Raw genomic sequence first — 20,626 nt, 5'->3', positions numbered from 1 at the left:
AGAATAGATCAAAGAAACCCAGAACTGGTTCTTTTAAAGAGTGAGCAAAATTGATAACCCCCTAGTTGGACTTAACAAAAGAAAAGAGAAAGGACCCAAATAAATAAAATCATGAATTGAAGAGGTGAGATCACAACCAACACTGCAGAAATACAGAGAATTGTAAGAGAATAATATAAGCAATTATATGCCAACAAACTGGGCAATCTGGAAGAAATGGACAAATTCCTAGAAACATATAAACTACCAAAACTGAATCAGGATGAAATAGGAAATTTTAACAGACCCATAACCAGTGAAGAAATTCAATCAGTAATAAAAAATCTCCCAACTACAAGGGTCCAGGTCCAGATGGCTTCCCAGGCGAATTCTACCAAACATTTAAAGAAGAGTTAATACTCATTCTTCTGAGAGTGTTCCAAAAAATAGGAATAGAAGGAAAACTTTCAAACTAATTCTATTAAGCCAGCATTACTTTGATTCCAAAACAAGACAAAGACCCAACTAAATAGAATTTCAGACCAATATCCTTGATGCACATGAATACAAAAATTATCAAAAAGACACTAGCAAATCAAATCCAACAGTATCATAAAAGAATGATTCACCATAATCAAGTGGGATTTATTCCTGGGCTGCAGGGGTGGTTCAATATTCACAAATCAATCAACATGATACACTACGTTAATAAAAGAAAGGATAAAAATCATATTACCCTCTCAGGAGATGCAGAAAAAAGTATTTGACAAAATATAGCATCCTTTCTTGATAAAAACCCTCCAGAAAGTAGGGATAGAAGGAACATACCTCAGCACCTAAAGGCCATATATGAAAGCCCCACAGCTAATATCATCTTTAGTGGGGAAAAACTGAAAGCCTTTCGTATAAGGTGAGGAACACGGCGAAGATGTCCACCCTCACCACTGTTGTTCAGTATAGTACTGGAAGTCCTAGCCTCATCAGTCAGACAACAAAAAGAAATAAAAGGCATTGAAATTGACAAGGAAGAAGTCAAACATTCGGTCTTCGCAGATGACATGATAACTCTATGTAGAAAGCCCAAAGGACTCCATCCCAAAATTTCTAGAACTGACACACAAATTCAACAAAGTTGCCAGATATAAGACCAACATACAGAACTGTTGCGTTTCTATACACCAATAATGAAGCAGCAGATGGAGAAATCAAGAAATCGAACCCACTTGGAATTGCACCAAACTGTAAGATACCTAGGAATAAGCCTAACCAAAGAGGCAAAAGATCTGTACTCTGAAAACTATAGAGCACTTTTGAAAGAAACTGAAGACACAAAGAAATGAAAAAAATATTTCATGCTCGTGGATTGGAAGAGCAAATATTGTTAAAATGTCAATACTACCCAAAGCAATCTACACATTGAATGCAATCCCTATCAAAATGCCACCAGCATTTTTCACAGAGCTAGAACAAACAATTCTAAAATTTGTATGGAACCAGAAGAGACCCTGAAGAGCCAAAGCAATCTTGAAAAAGAAAACCAAAGCAGAGACATCACAGTTCCAAACTTCAAGCTGTATTACAAAGCTGTAATCATCAAAGACAGTATGGTACTGGCACAAAAACAGACAGAGATCAATGGAACAGAACAGAAAGCCCAGAAATGGACCCACAATTATATGGTCAACGAATCTTCAACAAAGCAGGAAAGAATTTAAGAAACAAAACAAATGTGCATCAGGGAAAAAAAGAGAGAGAGAGAGAGAGAGGCAAACCAAGAAGCGCTCTTAACTATAGAGAAGAAACATGGTTACCAGAGGGGAGATGGGTGTGAGGATGAGTTAAATAGGTGATGGAGATTAAGGAGTGCACTTGTGATGAGCACATAGTGATGTGTGGAAGTGTCGAATTACTATATCGTACATCTGAAACTAATTCAACACTGTATATTAACTATACTAGAATTTAAGTAAAAGCTTAATACAGAACTTAAAAATGATGTAAATATTAACTAGAGTGGGACATGGAAAACGAAGACAGTTGATTCATAGCAATGATGGGTTATTTCCGTTATTTCACATTTCTGTTACTATTATAATGTTATTCCACCAATAGATATATGGGAGCATGGACATCCCTTATTTCTCTTAAAGAAGGAGGGGGAGTTGCATGCTCTGGGACTCAGGAAATCATAGGAATTCCAGCTGAACTGGAAGAGTGGAAATGAACACTAGCAATATAAATACATTGAGGGCTTCTGGCTAAGAAAATTTGGAAACAAAGCTTAGAGAAGGGAGATAACATCTGTGTTCCCAGGATTACAGAGGTAAAATCATGTTTTTTTTGCATTTGTCTTTTTAATGAATGCTCAATCTTGGTGTCCTAGGAAATGTCACTTAAATTTTCACATCTATGCATTTCAAAACTGCTTAGTCCTATGAATTTCAGTTTGTATTTTGTGAAGATGTCCTAGACCCTCAATAAAATGAATATGAGAAATTCTCCTTCATATTTTTCTTTGAAATCTACTTAATCTTTTAAGTGTATTATTTAAAGGCTATGTGTTAGTGTTACTAAATATATAACAAAGAGAGATCCCAATTTGTGGCTAAACTAATAATAGGACAGATGATCTTAAACCACAGGTATTATACTTACATGACTATGGTAGCTTATTTATCCTCTGCAGCTCAGTTCCCTCATCTGTGAATGGAGGCAAAATCATCAACTTCATAAAGTCATTAAGTAGATAAAATGAAATAATGTATGTAAAGCATGGAACACAATACGTGACCTAGAAAACACTCAATAATTGGTTGTCATCCAAAAGATGAATTACGCTACCCTCCATGAATCCCCCTTCCAGGGGTTTACTGGAACGTGATCAAGTGTATACAGAGCTGCTCCCTTATGTATCTATTCCGTGTGAAGTATTTCTTTCTCCACTCTCTGTAGGTTGTACAGGTAGCCTTTTGTAAGATTTTCATCAGGGCCTGAAAACTAGTTTTGAGGCACGTGTCTTCTATACTCTAGTGAAAACCAACCAGATTGTCAGGGTGGACCTTAGGGCACAAGCTCAATCAGGTAGATCATCATCAATCAACTTTGCCAAAATACCCTGAATGTTTTCAGTGTTAATTCTTCCTTCCACAAAAAAATACACTTTTTTCTATATTAAACAAGACGATTGAGTAATCTACAAATATCTTTTCCATGTAAATTTCAGCAGAATTTCAATAGCATGTACACTGTTGCAGTGGTGAAAATGGCAGCCACCTGATGTAGCTCTTTGATCCTAAATCTTAAGCCACAACAATCTTGAATTTCCTCCACATCAATTATCACAAGTATAGTTAGAAATCATAGTTCAAAAAATATCATTCAAGATTCTCCCTTTTCAATTACACCAAACTTTCAGCATAACCTAATAGGATGGAAATTAATAATTGAATATTTTAAAAGGTGTTTTTTTAATGTAAATTTGAAACTTTTTAAATTTATTTTTCTAGGAAGACAGCAAATCTTTAAAGGAACAGAGAAAACAGAAGAGCTTGTGTTTCCTAGGGATACTACTACAAAAGATAAAAACTTGTTGGAATAAAATTTTGAGGGGCTCTAAAGAACATTGAAAAATATGGAGTGGCAATATAAAGACATATGACTTTAGTTGTATCTTCCAAGAATCTATTTGCTCATACAGTTTTTGGGGGTAGAATACCCTAGAAGTGACAGAATGCCTCCTGGTAAAAGTGGATTACAGCAGCTGAGAAATTCATACAATAGAACTAGAACTAGATGGACGCAGACAGTGGAAACCAAATGCTGCAATCAACAAACTATTTTATATGTTTTTGGACATAATCAATCAGTATTAATTCTGTGATTTTTGTAAGATAATCCATGTAAACTATTAGTTGCAATAATACTTTTTAAACCTGTTTTAAAATTTCAGAAGAAGAGATAAAATCTGTGAAGTATATAAAGGTTGCAAGGATTAAAAAATAACATTGCTTTATTATCAAATTAATTTTATGCATCAGCATCCTACAATGAGAGTGGAAATTGGTGTCTCTGTGCTGAAAATGTTTCAGAATTAACAGTGAGATGTGGGTAACGTCCATGAGAGGAGGAGTCATATACCTTAAAGCAGCAGCAGTATGAAGGAGTACAAGAGATTTAAGAGAGAGATTAAGACATGTAATCATACATGAATGTATAACACAGTGCCTTCACTAGATGGTATAGCAAATGTTTTAAGATGACCATAAAGAATAGTTTCACAAAATAGAAACTCACCTGTTCTAAGGATGCTAAACCATAATACTGAGTTATTTTGGTCATTTATATGTAATAAAATTTGTCTAAATGAGTTTGCAATTTGGGAAGTATATTTTTAACAGAATAATATATGTTGACCTTTTAATTAATGAAATGTGTATATTTAATTTTGACACTGTATCTGTATTATATACAAATATTTTCATACAGTATTACAAACGTTGCTTAGTTTGGATAACATTCCTCCTTTGATAATAAATGGCCTATGTAATAACACTGTCAGATTCACTTAATGCCTTTTAAAACAAGATTTTAATACTGTACCACTATTTGATCTCTCACTGCCATTGAATATGTGACTTTTAATACCTTATTACTCAGAATGTGCATGAAACCAGGACCCAAAACTATATAAGAACAGGAACTTTGCTTTCTATGTTAAATTTTAGTCTATTAAAAGAAGCTTTTGTATATACCACATCCAGTTTAGAAAAGTCTGCCAATAGTCTTTGCTTACTTATAAAGGGAAATGAAAAACCTATTCTAGCCAGGCCAGAGTCCTTCAACAGCCACCACTTTGCTTAACTCACAGCCTTACTGCTCTTTTACGCTTTCATTACCACCTGGTAAAGTGCTGACCAGCTTTGAGCTTCAGATGAGGCTCTGGTGCCAGTGTGTGGTGTTAAGACTTTCCTCTAGGTTCAGGTTTGTGTCCCTGCCTCTCTTTCTCCCTCTCCCTAAATCCTATGGCGTTTCACCCTCACTGGTGCAGGTAGCTGTGTAGAATTGTACAGACAGTTGTACAGAATTCACTGACTGCTCCATTAATAGGGCTTTGAATCAAGTATGTTTTTTGTTTGGTTTTCATTATTAACTCCAGAAAAGGGGGCTAACACTTTCAGGAGCAAATGATTCTTCACCAAGCTCTTTCTTCAGATGGACTTTTCCAAGTAAGCTATGCTTCCTTCCACCATAAAACATGGTCAACTGTGTGGTACACCTTCACTCTGATGAACTGGTATTGTCGGTAAACCATCAGCTGTAGAAATGAGGGAATTTTAAGTTTCTAAGGCAAACTCTTCAAACTGTCCTTGAAAGTGTTCCTTGAAGCCTGTCTAAAACATCCCTAACAAGTGTTGAAAAGAATTCCAAGATTATGGCAAAATAAAGAACAATATTTTTAAATGCTTGCAATAAGTTATTAAAATTTTCTTCCTTGATTTTCATTTGTTTATGATATGTTTGAATTTTAGAGAAAATTCACACTCAAAACAGTATTCAGCCTATACTGTGTACCAAATGCTTGAAAAAAAAATACCCAGGCATTTATGGTTGTATTTACCTTCGTTGTTTCCTACCCACTAGGAAGGTAAGTGGAGACAAGGCAGGCTAGTTAATAACTAACTTGGATATTATATTTTTATATTTTTACTCTCCAATTAGAGACTTGTTTTATCCCAATGAACATTTTCTTTCCGGTATGCACATATACAATGCTTTAAAGCAGTATTTTCTAAAGTTTGTCCCAAGTAATCCTAATCCTCATCAATGCTACAGAAAAAGATGATGACGGCACAGATGAAGAAAGATGAGGAGGAGGAGAAATATAAAAAGAAAAATAAAAAGAGGGAGGATTCTGAGTTCTGGAGTCAGATAAATTTTCTTTCAGAGATTTACAATTTATACAAGTATATTAAAGGATGTATAAACACATACAGCTTTAAAAAAAAAAGCTTAACACTAAAAATCATTTCCAAAATTTGACTAGAGAGCACTACTTTTATGTAAAATCCATTACCTAAATGCACTTTGGGGAATATTGCATTATATAAAGGGTCTCAATTAAAAGTCTTTTAGAATAGGCTCCCAAGGAATCCGTTGAAGGAAATACTCCTTCCAGGATTAAGACAATTCTCTTAAAACTACAGATCCTGCTCAAACTTCAAGGGGCATCTCAATTCCTTTCTCCTCAATTGCTATGGCTTCCATGATGATTCTAGATAATGTTAATATTTCTTCCTTTCGTTGCCCAGCACTTAATTTCCGGTATCAGGAATTATTATTTGATCAGATTCATCTTAATATTTTATCTTAAATACAACTTATTATTTACATAATTTGTTTTCTATCCACATTTGTTTAAAATGTTTTCTCCTGAAAAAGTATATGATCTTTTGCGTTCCTTTAAGCTTCTAATGGGAAAAGCTAGGTATATGGTGGTTAATACATAAAGACAAATCACATTAAACCAGTGTATCAATAAAAATCTAATTGTCAAAAAAATACATTACTGGAATAAAATACAACTTACTTAAAGGTAGATATGATAGGAGCATATAATTAATTTAAACCAATAGGACTCCACAGCTTTGTGTTCTCAACATCTCCATGGAATTTTCATTTCTAAACTTTGTTGTGAAACAGCTTTCAGTCTTGATTCTGACCAAATAATAGAATCTGTGGAGATATTATAGGACAAGAAAAATACAATAGGTAGGTACATTGATAATCACCAATTCCAACAGTTTTTTATGTCTCAGTACCAAAATATATGTATGCACCTAGATTCACCAAGTATTTAGTATTTGAGAAAGATGCAAAATGGTTACTTTGGTTTGGAATAACCTGGGGTTTATTTTCATTTATTTGTTTTACATCCTCTTCATACACAACGGTAAGAAAAAACTGCGGTTTTCTGTAGAAAACAAATTTTCTAAGTAGGGGGGAGGTTAGATACACGTTAAGATCTTATTATCAAAGTGAATCAATTTTCTATCTGTATCTTACATGGGGAATATTGTGGAAACATTTACAATTTAGGGCTCACTGCTCCTGTTTTTCTTTCTTTAAAACACAGACTAAGGGTCCCATCCTTTCCACACTTCCCGGGTGGGATTGATGATTTTTTCGTTTGTGCCACCACTAAGGTCAACAAATAACTCAATAATCTACCAGGTGCTACCATGTGAGAGATGGGCATGTGCTTGCCAATTTCTACCTTTGATGCTTATCACAAATTTTATGTTTGAAAATAATCTGAATCAAATGGGAACATTTTACCTAAGAATTTAATTGGACAGGAACTCATAAATTGTTCTGGAAATGGTCCAAATCCTATGAAGTGAAAGGCGGTTGGTTTGAAGAACATCTCATCAGGTGAAGTAAAAGCTTTCTAGGAGAATCAGAAAGATCTGACAGGAAAGTATAAAATCACAGATATCTACCTTATCATCTCCTTACCCAGCATTCCCAGCAGAAAGGAAAGTATTTGTCTTTAGCTGTGAAAAAGTTTAAATATGTAGACAAATACATCTTTATACTTAAGAAAGAGGAGTTACTTTCATCAAGGTTAAGTTAAATACTATGGTTGGGACTTCTATCTTCACAGCCCAGTGGGTTTAAAAAGCCCCATCCTTTGAATACCACTTAACAGGAAGATGCAACACAGATACAGATAATTCACTCAACAAATATTTATTAAGTATCCATCTCTAATGTGACAGTTCTGGACCTAGAGGTACAAGAAAGTCCCTGCCTTCAGGGAGCATATATTCCAAAAAAGGCAACACTCAACAAATGAACAAAATTATTACAGAAAACAAATTCTCTGGAAAACAAAGAAAGAAAAAACAAGATTGATCAACAGAGGAGGTATTTTAGGTAAGATGATTAAAGACCCCTTTGAAGACATTTGAAAGTATGTTATTGGTCTCAAAAATGTCAACATATATCACTGGCAATATAAATTTCATTGAATGATTCAGGTAATTTGCAAAAACCAAAACAATATTTCAGCTATAGTACATAGTACCCTGTAATAGAAATAAATTATGAAAATATCGATTGTTTGACTCTGAAGCTGTATGTTGCCCTTAAGTATAAGCTTTATTTATATATTCTGAAATAATTTCAGATATATAGGAGTTGCAAAGATAGTACAGAGTGTTCCTGCATACCTTTTACCAAGTTTCCTCTAACGCTAACATCTTACATAAGCATGGTACATTTATCCAAACCAAGAAATTAGCATTCTTTGTTGTGGGGATGAGTGTGTGGTGCATGGTTGAATGTTTGGCAGCATCCCTGGTCACTACCAGAGAAATTGAGGTTGCGAGAGGGGAGGGATGGGGGAAATGGGCAAAATAGGTGATGGGGATTAAGGGGTGCACTTGTCAGTGATGAGCACTGTGTGATGTATGTATGGATGGATTGTTGAATCACTATATTGTACACCTGAAACTAATATAACAGGGTATGTTAACTAACTGGAATTAAAAACTTAGGAGCGCTTGGGTGGCTCAGTTGGTTAAGCATCTGACTCTTGATTTCAGCTTAGGTCATGATCTTGTGGTTTGTGAGATCAAGCCCTGTGTTGGCTGCATGCTGAGGGTACACAGCCTGCTTGGGGTTCTCTTTCTCTCTCCCTTTCTGCCCCTCTCCACTCTTTCTCTCTCTCTCCCTCTCAAAATAAACATTTAAAAAGAAAAAACAAAACAAAAAATAAAATAAGTAGATGTCACTCACCTATATTAAATATCGTTAAGTTAGGCTAGATGATTAAAAAAAATTCTTATCTTAAAAAAGATTGTAACTCTTGTACAACTAAAATGAAATATTAAAGTAATAGCATAAAGAGTATCTGGTAATGTTTGAGTAATAGGTTTGAGATGCATAAATTGTTAACAAAATGTGAGGGTTAAATATTAAACATTCCTATTAATTACTACCACAATGGTGCCTAAAATGAGCTAGATTAAGGTTCTTAAAAATCAGCATATGGGGGCGCCTGGGTGGCTCAGTGGGTTGGGTGGCGGACTACAGCTCAGGTCATGATCTCACGGTCTGTGAGTTTGAGCCCCGCATGGGGCTTTGTGCTGACAGCTCAGAGCCTGGAGCCTGCTTCCGATTCTGTATCTCCCTCTCTCTCTGCCCCTTCCCTGCTTGCTCTTGCTCTCTCAAAAATAATAAACATTAAAAAAAAACAGCTTATGAATTATTAAAGTCACAACAAAATGAAGAATAAAAACTATCTTTTATAAATCTCCATAATGTCATGAGATAGATATAGATATATCTATGTTGCGGAGAGGCCTTTAAAATAAAATTGGAAGCTGGTAATATTAAATTATCTAAAAGCACCCTCTAGTGGCAAAAAAAGCAATCCACGTATAAGCCAAGCAAACTTACATATAATGAGTATCCTGATAGTAGTAATTAACTAAAAAACTTCTGAATGAAAATAAGTGTGGCTATCATTAACTTGGTTTTAATGATTTTCTACTGCTCAATTCAGTAACACAGTTGGAAAAATTATCTTAGTACTAAAAATATATCCACCACATAAAATACATATACCTACAATGCAAATATATTGCATTGAGTACAAATCAAACATGTTTAATTATATTAAAAAATTTTTTTATGTTTATTCATTTCCTGAGAGAGAGACAGAGTGCAAGCAGAGGAGGGACAGAGAGAGGGAGATAATCCAAAGCAGACTCCAGGCTCTGAACTGTCAGCACAGAGCCCAATGCAGGGCTTAAACTCACAAACCGCCAGATCATGCCTGAGCGGAAATGGGATGCTTAATCGACAGCCACCCAGGTGCCCCTAATTTGATTATATTTTTACTAGAGACAGCTCCTGTTTAAAATTTTAAATATGATAGTCTAAAATTACTAAGTATTGATGACAAACCAATACTTTTTGCCATTAACTGTAACATTACCTAATTCGAAATATACACGCAACGTTTTCTATCAATCTTAAGTTCACTAATGTTTTCAACTGCTATATTTTACTGGCCATGAAGAGACTTTACTATTCATTAGAAATCTTGTAATGAAACATTTAGAATACTTTGAAGTCAGAAAACACTGCAATTCAGTAAAGTAATAGCAATTTTTTTAAAAGCTGATGGCACAAAAAAATGGCCAATTAAAAGCTACTTTCTGTCATTTAAAAAAATTTGTATTTAGACTTTGAATATTTTCTTCATATTTCAGTGTGCTCTTATCTTTCTACCTATGTCTGGGTAAAAGCTAAGACATTAATAAAGACCGACTGGAATTTTTTTTTTTTTTTTGCTTCATCTTTATTGAATAGGTTCAAAAATGAAGACAATATTTATAATAAAAAACTGTGAACAAGAGACAACAGCAACCATAATAATTTTACTTTTTCAAGCTAATGACTTTCAGAATAATATATAAGCAATTTTTACATTTTAAATTTAAGCTTATAATCATTTTTTATTCTACCACACTGGCAAATACTTGTGAAAATAAATAAAAATAAACTAAATGATCTAGGAAAATTTCTCATAAACTGAACTATTGCACAACAAATCAATGTGAGAATAATATATGTAAGTAATATAAAAATGCATTTAAACACATTGTCACAACATGTTTCATAATTCATAAGTATACTTCACCAACTTACTATTTATAATAATCTCTGGGTTCTAGAATTGGATGATTTTTTTTTTTACCAACTCATTTTCCATGTAGTACATTGTAACATTTACTTGCTACTGCAAAATTCTGTGAGAAACAAACACGTGCCACTTCTGTTTAAGTTCATTTTATCTACCCCTCCCCTTGGGCAAAAATTATGTGGTCTTAAAAAAAAAATAGTGCTCAGTTCCAGGTAAAACAAAGTTTAAAGTTCTTCCTATGATTTATAACAATTAAGACAGAATAACATATTATAGAAATGAAAATCTAATACGTACATTATTCTCCTAAATTAATTACAGCTTATTCTAATAAATGGACTTTTTTTTTAAAGACTAATTTGACTGAATGAAGACAACCAGAAAAAAAGAAGTTAATAAAAAATAAGGAAAGAAACCATAAGGAAAATAGAATAACAATTCCCATTATCTCAAGTTTACATACCCTGCCCGAATGAAAAACAAAAACAGAAACAAAAAACAAAAACCCCAAAAACTAATGAATACAATTACAAAGTATAAGCATAAATAAATTTCAGAAAAATTGTAAGCCACAAATTTCTACATTAACCCTTACAGTTGATCACAGTCATAAACGAGAAGCTATAAACTGCCTATAAAAGATTTGCTTATAACTTTATAAGATCAAAGCTCTTTCCATTCAACAGAAATTACTAATAAATTACAGAATATGGCTGCATAGGCGATCAAAGAAATCTGCTAAATACTGTTACATTGAAAGTGACAATGATTAAAAGCTACATTTTAGCCAAAATTAAAGTATAATTAAATTTTTGTGAATGTTTAATTACATAAATCAGCTAATGCATTAAAGCAATGCATTTTCAGTGGGGTTTTTACTGTGATGTGAATGGTGTTTTGGCATTAAACACTAAAAAGAAAATATAAGTAGGAAAATTAGATATTCTCTTGACCTACTCATAACTACATCTAACTATACTTCAAGGGAAATTAAAATTTAAAAATTGCTAATGATTAACTATCTAAATTATTTATTAGGTGAGGTGGTTTGTTTTAAAATCTATTAAAAATAATTTTTTCTAATTACACAGAAATAAATGTGTGGAATTTTGTAAGGAAATTTATGCATTTTATATTATTTTCAAACTTTGCAAATAAAAAAAGTAGTAAAATAAAACTCTTTAAACATGAGGTTATGAAAAAAATGAAATATGGAGATACAATTAGAAATAGAGTATACATTCAACTAACAAATAAGTAAAAAAAAAAAATCATTCAGTTATGACTGGAATAAGACACATTTGTATTTTTCAGTCTTGTGTCTCTAAAAAGGAAACTGCATAATTACATTTTAAAGAATGAGTAAAGACCTTTAAATTATAAAATTAATGAATGATATACCGAGTAAAGGACAACCTAGACCCGTGGGGCTTTTTTCCTTTCTTTTTTAATATTTATAAAATTAATTGTTGGCAAGCTCTACAGAAATGATCTCACATAACTAGTTGTAACTAAAAATATTCTCTTCATTTCCAAAATTTCAAGCATCCCATCCTATGATACTATCTGAAAATAGGCACCAATAATAAATATGTTTGTTCTGATTTTTTGCTCAAGGTAATGATCATCCCTAAAGCTTGCAGGACTGAGCACTAGTGTTTGATTTTGTGGAGGTATGCTTCATGTGCTTTAACAACAATAACAGAAAAGTAACACCTAAGTTAATGATTCCACTTGAAATTATTTTGACAGATGAGTGAATATTTCCTTGAATGGCACAGTTTGGGGCATCAGGTATTTATTATACACAGTATATGTACACAAATATATACACACACACATTACACAGCCAAAGATTATGCTTCAAAAATTGCTGAAAAAAGTATTTTGAATAATTTTAGCATAAATTCACTAGAGGAAGTACTTAGCTGTCCAAGCAGCAACAGTCATAAAATTTTAGACTTAGCTTTTTTTTGGACTCTGTTCACAGAACCATTCTTCGAATGCCACATTCACAGCAGAACTTTGCCCATTCTACAGGGTATTTAGTCCCACACTCGTGGCAGAATTTTGGTAAGTGTCCTGTTGAATTTCCTTCCATGCCTTTAATGTTTCCGCCATTAAGTGAAGATACACAGTCTCCATCTGGCCTGAAGAAGTATAGGAAAAAAGTGGAAACACAAAGTTCTTGTCAGTAGTTTTCATAACCCTTAGAAAACACAACATAAAAATATTAAGTACAACTAAAACATTGTTTAACCTCATTTTTAATATTCTTCTAGTTTAGATTAAAAAAAAAAAAGAATCCCTTTTAGGTAATAATGAAATTCTAAATGTCTTCTTTGGCATTTTATTTGTCCCTGTTATGAGAATCTTTCAGGAACAAATGCCACCACACTTTGCATCTCCTCAATATACAATGTATTTACTACAATGGGAGCATGATGGAAATTTAGGTGTCCCTTCTGCAAAACCATCTCTACAGAGAAAACTGGAACTCTGCCCTGAGGAAAGGTGGAGGTCTTTCCTCCAAATATACATCGTAATAAATATGTACATATAACATATATATAAAACTAAATACATAATTTCTCCCAATCTATTATGCTATTTTCACTGTATCCATAGTATCTTTTAAAATTCTCATCATTATCATTAGGTCCTTTGCTCTAATTTAGTTACACTAACACACTCAAATTCTTTCATCCTTTATCCCCTGTACTGCAACCCTCATGGCTCTGGACCCTCTCACTGTCACCTTGAACTCTGTGTCCCCCTTTGCTTTAATTGTTGTCCATCTGACATGCAGTATATGTTATTTATGTTATGTCTTCTCCATAAGATTGTAAGCTCCCTGAGTGCAAGGATTTTTATCTGTTTTATTACTGCTCTAGGCTAGGATCAAGAGAAGTACTGGACATAAACTCATCTCTCAGTAAATATTTTTTTAACGAGTAAGTGAATGAGTAATACATGACAAGGATAAAGAAAGCAAAATATTTGGTCTGTTTAAAATGCCAAAGAAAACTTCTCTCAAGATTGATCAACAAAAAAGGAACAAACAATATTCAGAATAAAAGAGGGATGTAACTACAGATATAACAGAGATTTAAAATTATAAGAACAATTCTATGCTAGCAATTTGAAACTCAGATGAAATGAAAAATTTCCTAGAAAAATGTACTTATGAAAACTGATTTCAAATAAACTAGCACTAAACAAACATAATCATTAAATTATGAATGAAATAGTAATTAACAGACTACCCCTCCTTATCACGTAGGTACACACACACATAATGGACTCAGGACAGTTTTACATGGTAAATTCTACTAAACTTTTCCAAAAGGGGGAGGTGAAAAACAATATTCTGCAATTTCTTTTCAAAGGTTGTTTGAAACTCAAACTAATAAGATAATATAAAATTAAAATAAATTTTACCTGTTAACTTGGAAATACATGTAAATATCTTCAAGAATTTCAGCAAATGCAATTTACAAACATGTAATTCAGGACACTTTAGATTTATTTCAGAACATAGGACTGATTTAACATTAGGAAATATATTAATACAATTTATCACATAAACAGACTAAAGGATTTAAAAATATTAGTTATATGTACATATATGATATTCAATAACACTCACCACTTATTCTTGATTAAAAAAACACTTAGAAAATTCGGAATAAAAGGGAATGTCATTACATCAATAAAATGTATTTAACAGAATTCTGTATCAGTCTCCCTCTTTAATGGTGACATGTAAGAATTTTCTTTAAAAACAGAAATGTCACAAGAATGTCAGCTATAATCATTTCTATTTTAATATAACCTATAATGTAGCCTAAGTTGAACTCCTTGTTTCTGTGGACACATCTGACACTGGGATAGCTTCCCAGCCTTCTTTAATGAAAACCTTTAAAAAGGTGGAATGCCAGCTGTGCTTCCAGGCCATAGAGCTTATATGCTGTCCACTGAAACCAGACATCCCTCAGGACAAACTGAAAGCTATGTCCATGGAGTGTTACATGAGAAACTCGTTCCCTTTGGGGGACAAAGAATTTCCAATTAAACTGATCCTACACACACTTATAAGATCTTGTTCTTTCACACCCAGGCTGTCACTTGGACGGTCAAAGACCAGCTCCACGATGGGGGCAAGGATTTCCAGGAAAGAGACACACCTGACACTTCTTGCTATCATTCCCTATTTCCTGTCAGTAATCCCAATGCCAAATGTCATATATTACCATGTCACTACATCTAGCTGTGCCTCCGGATGAGCATTTCAAGAGTCCTGGCTTAGAGAAGAGGCATGAGGAGAGGGGAAGGCAAAGTTGAGTTTCTAAAGCACCACTTTGTACAAGTCCAACAAACCAACTCCTCTCTCCCACAATGACATTAAAACCCAAGCCTTTCAACAGGAAGATCAGTAAAGCCTCAAATGTAAGTGCAGTGTCAGGGTTAATTTACCCATTTGACCTCTAGTTTCCTTTGTTTATTTACCTGTGGAGGTTTCCTTTACTTTTCTGAGAGCTAAGCTATACATTCTAAAGGATATTTGTTCCATCTTGTGTAGTTATTTCTAGGTATTTTGGGTGGAAGAACCATCCAGAAAATGCAGTCTCTCAAACTTGCAGGAAAAGATATCTATGAGATTTCTTCATCTATTATGGTTGTAATTATTCCATCTGGGTAGGGTAGTAAGTCAAGTGAACAAGGTTCAGGGTTTCCTATCACATATCAACCATTTAAAAAGAAAGAAAAGAAAAACAAAAAAAAAAAGAACCCAAACTCATTTTTAATGGATTTTTACCCCTGATTGTTGACACTTCTTTTGTCTACCTCTTTAGAAAGATTAAATGATCTTTTTATTCAAGCGCATGTATTTATTAAGCTTTCTACTTTATAAGAGAATATTAATTCTATACTCAGAATGGCCCTATACTTACACAACAACATAGTACAACCACATGTCAGGAATCCAAGAAACATTAAGTTCACTTCTTTAATACTTAACATGCATCAAAACCTCAGCTGAGACAAACAATGTTTATTAAAGAATGTAGCTGGAAAGGTAGTAATTCACCTATTCATCTATTGCTCTCATTCCATGTTATGCCTAAACATCACTCTTAAAACTTTAAAAATCCAAACCAAAGAATTCAAACTCTCTGGGAGGGATGTGGACCTGTTCATTTTCAGAAAGTTTCACAGGTGCTTTGTTCTGAAGGGTAACAACCAAGATTGACAGCTAGGATTTAGATACTTGAAAATCTAACCCTGCATTAAATCTAAATAATGGATAACTGTGTATGTTATATACTTATAACAAAAGCGGACAACATATATACCTATACATCACAAATATATATCACAACAATTTTTGGTGAATTCATGTTATAGGCCTGCATTGAGGGCATCTTAAAACACCCTATGAAATTCATTACTGTATTTACAGTGGAGATGTTAATTAAGAAGTTATCCATTGGATGGGGAGGATAAATTAGAGGCAGGTGGTCAAAGGTATAAACTTCTAGTTGTAAGATAAATAGGTACTAGGGATGTAATGTACAACATGATGACTACAGCAAACAGTGTGACAGATAGGAACGTTTCTAAGCGAGTAAATCCTAAAAGTTCTCAACACAAGGTGAAATCTTTTTTTTTTTTTTTGCTTTTTTCCTTCTATCTGTGTTAAGAAGATGGATGTTAACCAAACATATGGTAATTGTTTCAGAATATATGTAAAACAAAACCATCATGCTGTCTGCCTTAAACTTATCCAGTGATGTATGGCAATTACTTCTCAATAAAGCTGGAAAAAAAAGTTATCCATTAAATTACTCAGTTCCTCTTTCATAAGAATTCACAGGCAGATTTCTGAGGCCTTGAGACTAGTGCTTTCAAAGAGAAATAATTTTTGTTTTTTAAATATAACATCAATCATGTAACTACTCTTCTCTTCTCCTGTACTCTGGCTGCTACAAAGTTTGGACCCAATTTATGGCCAAGGGCTAGGCTGTGGACTAACTTCATTCCTTTTTTTGCTTTATCTTTTAATTCTCATTTTTCCTTTTCCTATTCTTTCATTTTTATACAATACTGTATCTCAACGTGTATCTCTGTATATTGCCTTAAAGCTTTCTGGAATAGTTGGAATACACACACACACACACACACACACACACACACTTTTATATAATATTGTATCTCAACATGTATCTCTGTATATTGCCTTAAAGCTTTCTGGAATAGTTGTGATTGATACACACAGACACACACACACACACACACACACATATATATATACTAGCTGTAACTGGAAGGATTTCATTATATGCTTAAACACGGAGTGAATGTCAAAGTTGTACAAATATTGTGACAGATAAGAAAGGGAAGTACATGGATATTCACAACCTCAGTAGGGGAATTTAAATGTATTAAAATGCTGCTGAAAATTACAATACCAGTGGTATAAAGGGTCTATGACTCAATTTGTTGAGGTAAAAAGAACTACGTTGCACTTAAAATTAAGATATAAAATACCAATGAATCCAGTGAAACTGAACAGATTACTTTGAGCATTTACAACATTAATAACTACAAGGTATAGGAAACTATTATTTATGCCTAAATTATTTCTTTAGTGTACAGCTTAAAAACCAAACTAAATCATTAACAGTAAAGGAAAATTAGATTTTCTATTAACAGTCTGATACATATTTTTGTATATGGTCCTTAAAAAACTACATATATTCATTTTTATTTTAGTTCTTACAATCTCAGAGCTAAACATACCTGGCTATGTAGCTCTCAGTATATGTTTTTCTTTTGTTTGTAAGCACACCTGAAGCAGGATTTCGTGCCAAACTAGGTGGTGTGGAATTTCGAGGTTTGATGTTAGTTCTAAGAGAGAAAGAGATGACATAATGAAAACATAAAAAATAGTAAGCATTTATTTCTCATATTGCTTATTTGCATGATTAGAAAAATAATTTGAAGCTGTAGAGAGGTGAATTCAAAAGATTAAAATACAAGTAATTATTTTAAATCTGAAAACAATATTTAAAGCTAAGAATAATCCAAAGCACTTTGCATTTACTAACAGTATCCTGATGGCATATAAAATCAACTATATATATATATGTTACGTGAAATTTAAAGTTAATAATTCTGAAAGGCTTCAGGATTTTAAAAGCTTAAATCTATAGTTCCTTTAAAATAGAGATATTTGTTAAATGCCTGTGAATACCTGTTATTACACATTATGAGTTGTGGTTAAAAAAACAACAAGAAAGAGGGCGCCTGGGTGGCTTAGTCGGTTAAGCATCTGACTTCGGCTCAGGTCATGATCTCACGGTTTGTGAGTTCAAGCTCCGCATCAGGCTCTGTGCTGACAGCTCGGAGCCTGGAGCCTGCTTCAGATTCTGTGTCTCTCTCGCTCTCTGCCCCTCCCCTACTCATGCTCTGTCTCTGTCTCAAAAATAAATAAACATTTAAAAAAACCCCAAGAAATATTAGCCAGTATTAGCCAAATATTAGCCAAGAAATATTTAATAATTTTCAATAAATGAAAGCCTACTCTTGGAAATAGCAACTAAAATAAATGGGTTAATATAATTTCCCCCTTTTAAGATTTAATCTAGTCAACTACACAGCCTGGACTATCTGGTATCAGTAGACGAGTTCTGGTTGGATCATCACTGAATTCCCTTTATGAAATTTCAGGAATCAAAGAAAGCTTAGACGGTTGAATAACAACACAGTGGTAAAAGTACAAGATTTGGGATTCAGATGAACCCGGATTCAAACCCAAATTGCTACTGACTAATGTGGCAGTAGCAGGCAACGTGAGTCTAAGTTCCCCATTTCTAAAATTAACTATCATCAGTTTTCTTATAGAAGTTATGATATGCCAGCTGCAATTTATATAAACATTCAGAATAGTTGACGATGATGATAATACTATTTTATTACTACTATGGCTATTGTTACTACTACTACTAGTTAACATTTACAAAATGGTGCTTACCACATTTGGTATAGTTATATTTCTAATTGCCTTCATATATAAGCTTACTTAATCCTCATAATAATCCAATGAAGTAAACAGTATTAATAACTCTACTTTAGAAATGAGGCAACTAAGGCAAAGAGTGGTTAAGTAACTTCACCAAGGTGACACATTCAAATGTGTTGCCAAACAGATGTTAAAGAGCTAGTTCCTTCTCCCTCTTTAGAGATTTAGTCAACTCTTTTCAGAGATATCCAATGTTGTGTCACATGAACAAGCAGAATACATTTAAAAATTCCTTTAGATGGTAAGTTCTTAAACAATGGCTGAAATTCTTCCTCCTTAGCGAGCAAAGTTGGAGACAGTCTCTGAAATAGCTACCTCCAAAATAGACATAGGTAATAACAACATCTACTGTTTTTCAAATGCCAAATATGATGCCAGGTACTATACATACTTTACTTTGTTTAATCTTCACAGAAATCTCAGAAGATATTATTATTCCATCTTAAAGTTGAATAAACTCATACTCAGAGAAATTAAGTAAGCTGCAAAGCTATAACATGGTCACAGTATTTGAACTTGAATTTAGATGGGTTGTTACATTTCTTATATCAATATGCAATGCTGTCATTCAAAAAGAGGCTGCTTTCAGTAGTTACTTTAAGTTATTTCTAAACTTTGGGACGCCTGGGTGGTTCAGTCAGTTAAGTGTCTATCTCTCGGTTTCAGCTCAGGTCATCATCTCGCAGTTCGTGAGTTGGAGCCCCGCATCAACTCTGCGCTGCCAGTGTGGAGCCTGCTTGGGATTCTCTCTCTCTCCTTCTCTCTCTGCCCCTACCCTGCTCTCGCTCACTCTCTCTCAAAATAAGTAAACTATAAAAAAAATAAATAATTTCTAAACTTTGACAAGAATCACCTTGGTGTATGAATGGGTTACCCTGGACCCTTAAAATGGCGACTGACAGTCTAGCGATGAGGTATATATATATATACTCTTATATAGCCAGCCCCTCCAGGGATGTTGCAGAACTGCTACAGTACCTTTTCGGGAATTCAATCTCTAAGAACTAATTGCCAAACAATGGCAATTCCTCCAGTGAGAGTCAGAAGAGAAATAGGAAGGACACTTTTTTTTTTTTTTTTGGCTCTAAAACAAAGTCTTGCTAGAAATCCTATCACCTTCTTATATTATGTACATATAATACAAACACACCTATAGATATACACATATAACCTCACCATATCAGTGAAGTTATTCAAATAATTAGAAAATTGTTTTAAAATTAGAGAAAAATTAGATTATCAACAAGAATCATCATTATGAAATATCAATCATGTACTTTTAGTAACATCTTCTAAGAGGTGGAATCTGAGTATCAAGAACCATTCTTAGGAGATTGGGAAAAACAGTCTTGATCAGTACTTAAAACATGCTGCCCCAGTCCCACATGGTCAGCACACTTTTGCTCCTGGCCAGAGTTTGAAAAGTGCTACCCTTATTCTGTATCTGTAATCTGCTTGACCTAGGTCACACAATAATAAAGAAAGTTTAATTTTGGAATTATACTTACTTTACCTTGCCGCCAGTCACTGTTTCTTTGAGATACACTTCAGAGCAAATAGAGAGCAACAGGAGTACTAAGAAAATGGCTCAGGGCACAAATTCTTCCTTCTAGGATTGATCACTAACTACTTAAAAAGAACACATGGGGGGCGCCTGGGTGGCTCAGTGGTTAAGCGTCGGACTTTGGCCCAGGTCACGATCTGTTTGTGAGTTTGAGCCTCACACTGGGCTCTGTGCCGACAGCTCAGAGCCTGGAGCCTGCTTCAGATTCTATGTCTCCCTCTCTCTCTGTCCCTCCCCTGCTCATGCACTCTCGCTCTCTCTCTCAAAAATAAATAAACATTAA

General features: G+C 33.8%; 2 protein-coding genes across 5 annotated transcripts in view; one reads left to right on the top strand and one right to left on the bottom strand.

The window, feature by feature from the left end:
* Nucleotides 1–20,626, top strand: part of IL7 (interleukin 7) — a 95,322-nt gene that overhangs the window by 55,122 nt on the left and 19,574 nt on the right. For 2 of the 3 annotated variants that reach the window (XM_019453330.2, XM_019453329.2), the window contains one exon: nucleotides 3,486–5,443. The exons of the other annotated variant lie outside the window; for it this stretch is intronic. In XM_019453330.2, coding sequence (XP_019308875.1) covers nucleotides 3,486–3,605 — 120 coding nt within the window. In that variant the 3' untranslated portion in view covers nucleotides 3,606–5,443. Of the gene's footprint in view, nucleotides 1–3,485; nucleotides 5,444–20,626 lie in introns of those variants that run through there. 3 annotated transcript variants of the gene reach the window in all.
* The window catches only part of ZC2HC1A (zinc finger C2HC-type containing 1A), a 49,953-nt gene continuing 39,650 nt past the window's right edge, over nucleotides 10,324–20,626 (bottom strand). For both annotated transcript variants that reach the window (XM_053896219.1, XM_019453321.2), the window contains 2 exons: nucleotides 17,498–17,605; nucleotides 10,324–12,843 (listed from right to left, as the gene is read on the bottom strand). In XM_053896219.1, the coding sequence (XP_053752194.1) occupies nucleotides 12,678–12,843; nucleotides 17,498–17,605 (274 nt within the window). In that variant the 3' untranslated portion in view covers nucleotides 10,324–12,677. The remainder of the gene's footprint in view (nucleotides 12,844–17,497; nucleotides 17,606–20,626) is intronic.

This window comes from Panthera pardus, unplaced genomic scaffold, assembly GCF_024362965.1.
Source record: "Panthera pardus isolate Hobbes unplaced genomic scaffold, ASM2436296v1 HiC_scaffold_7, whole genome shotgun sequence".
In the NCBI taxonomy this organism is placed as follows: domain Eukaryota; kingdom Metazoa; phylum Chordata; class Mammalia; order Carnivora; family Felidae; genus Panthera; species Panthera pardus.
This window is presented reverse-complemented; position numbering and strand designations above follow the sequence as displayed.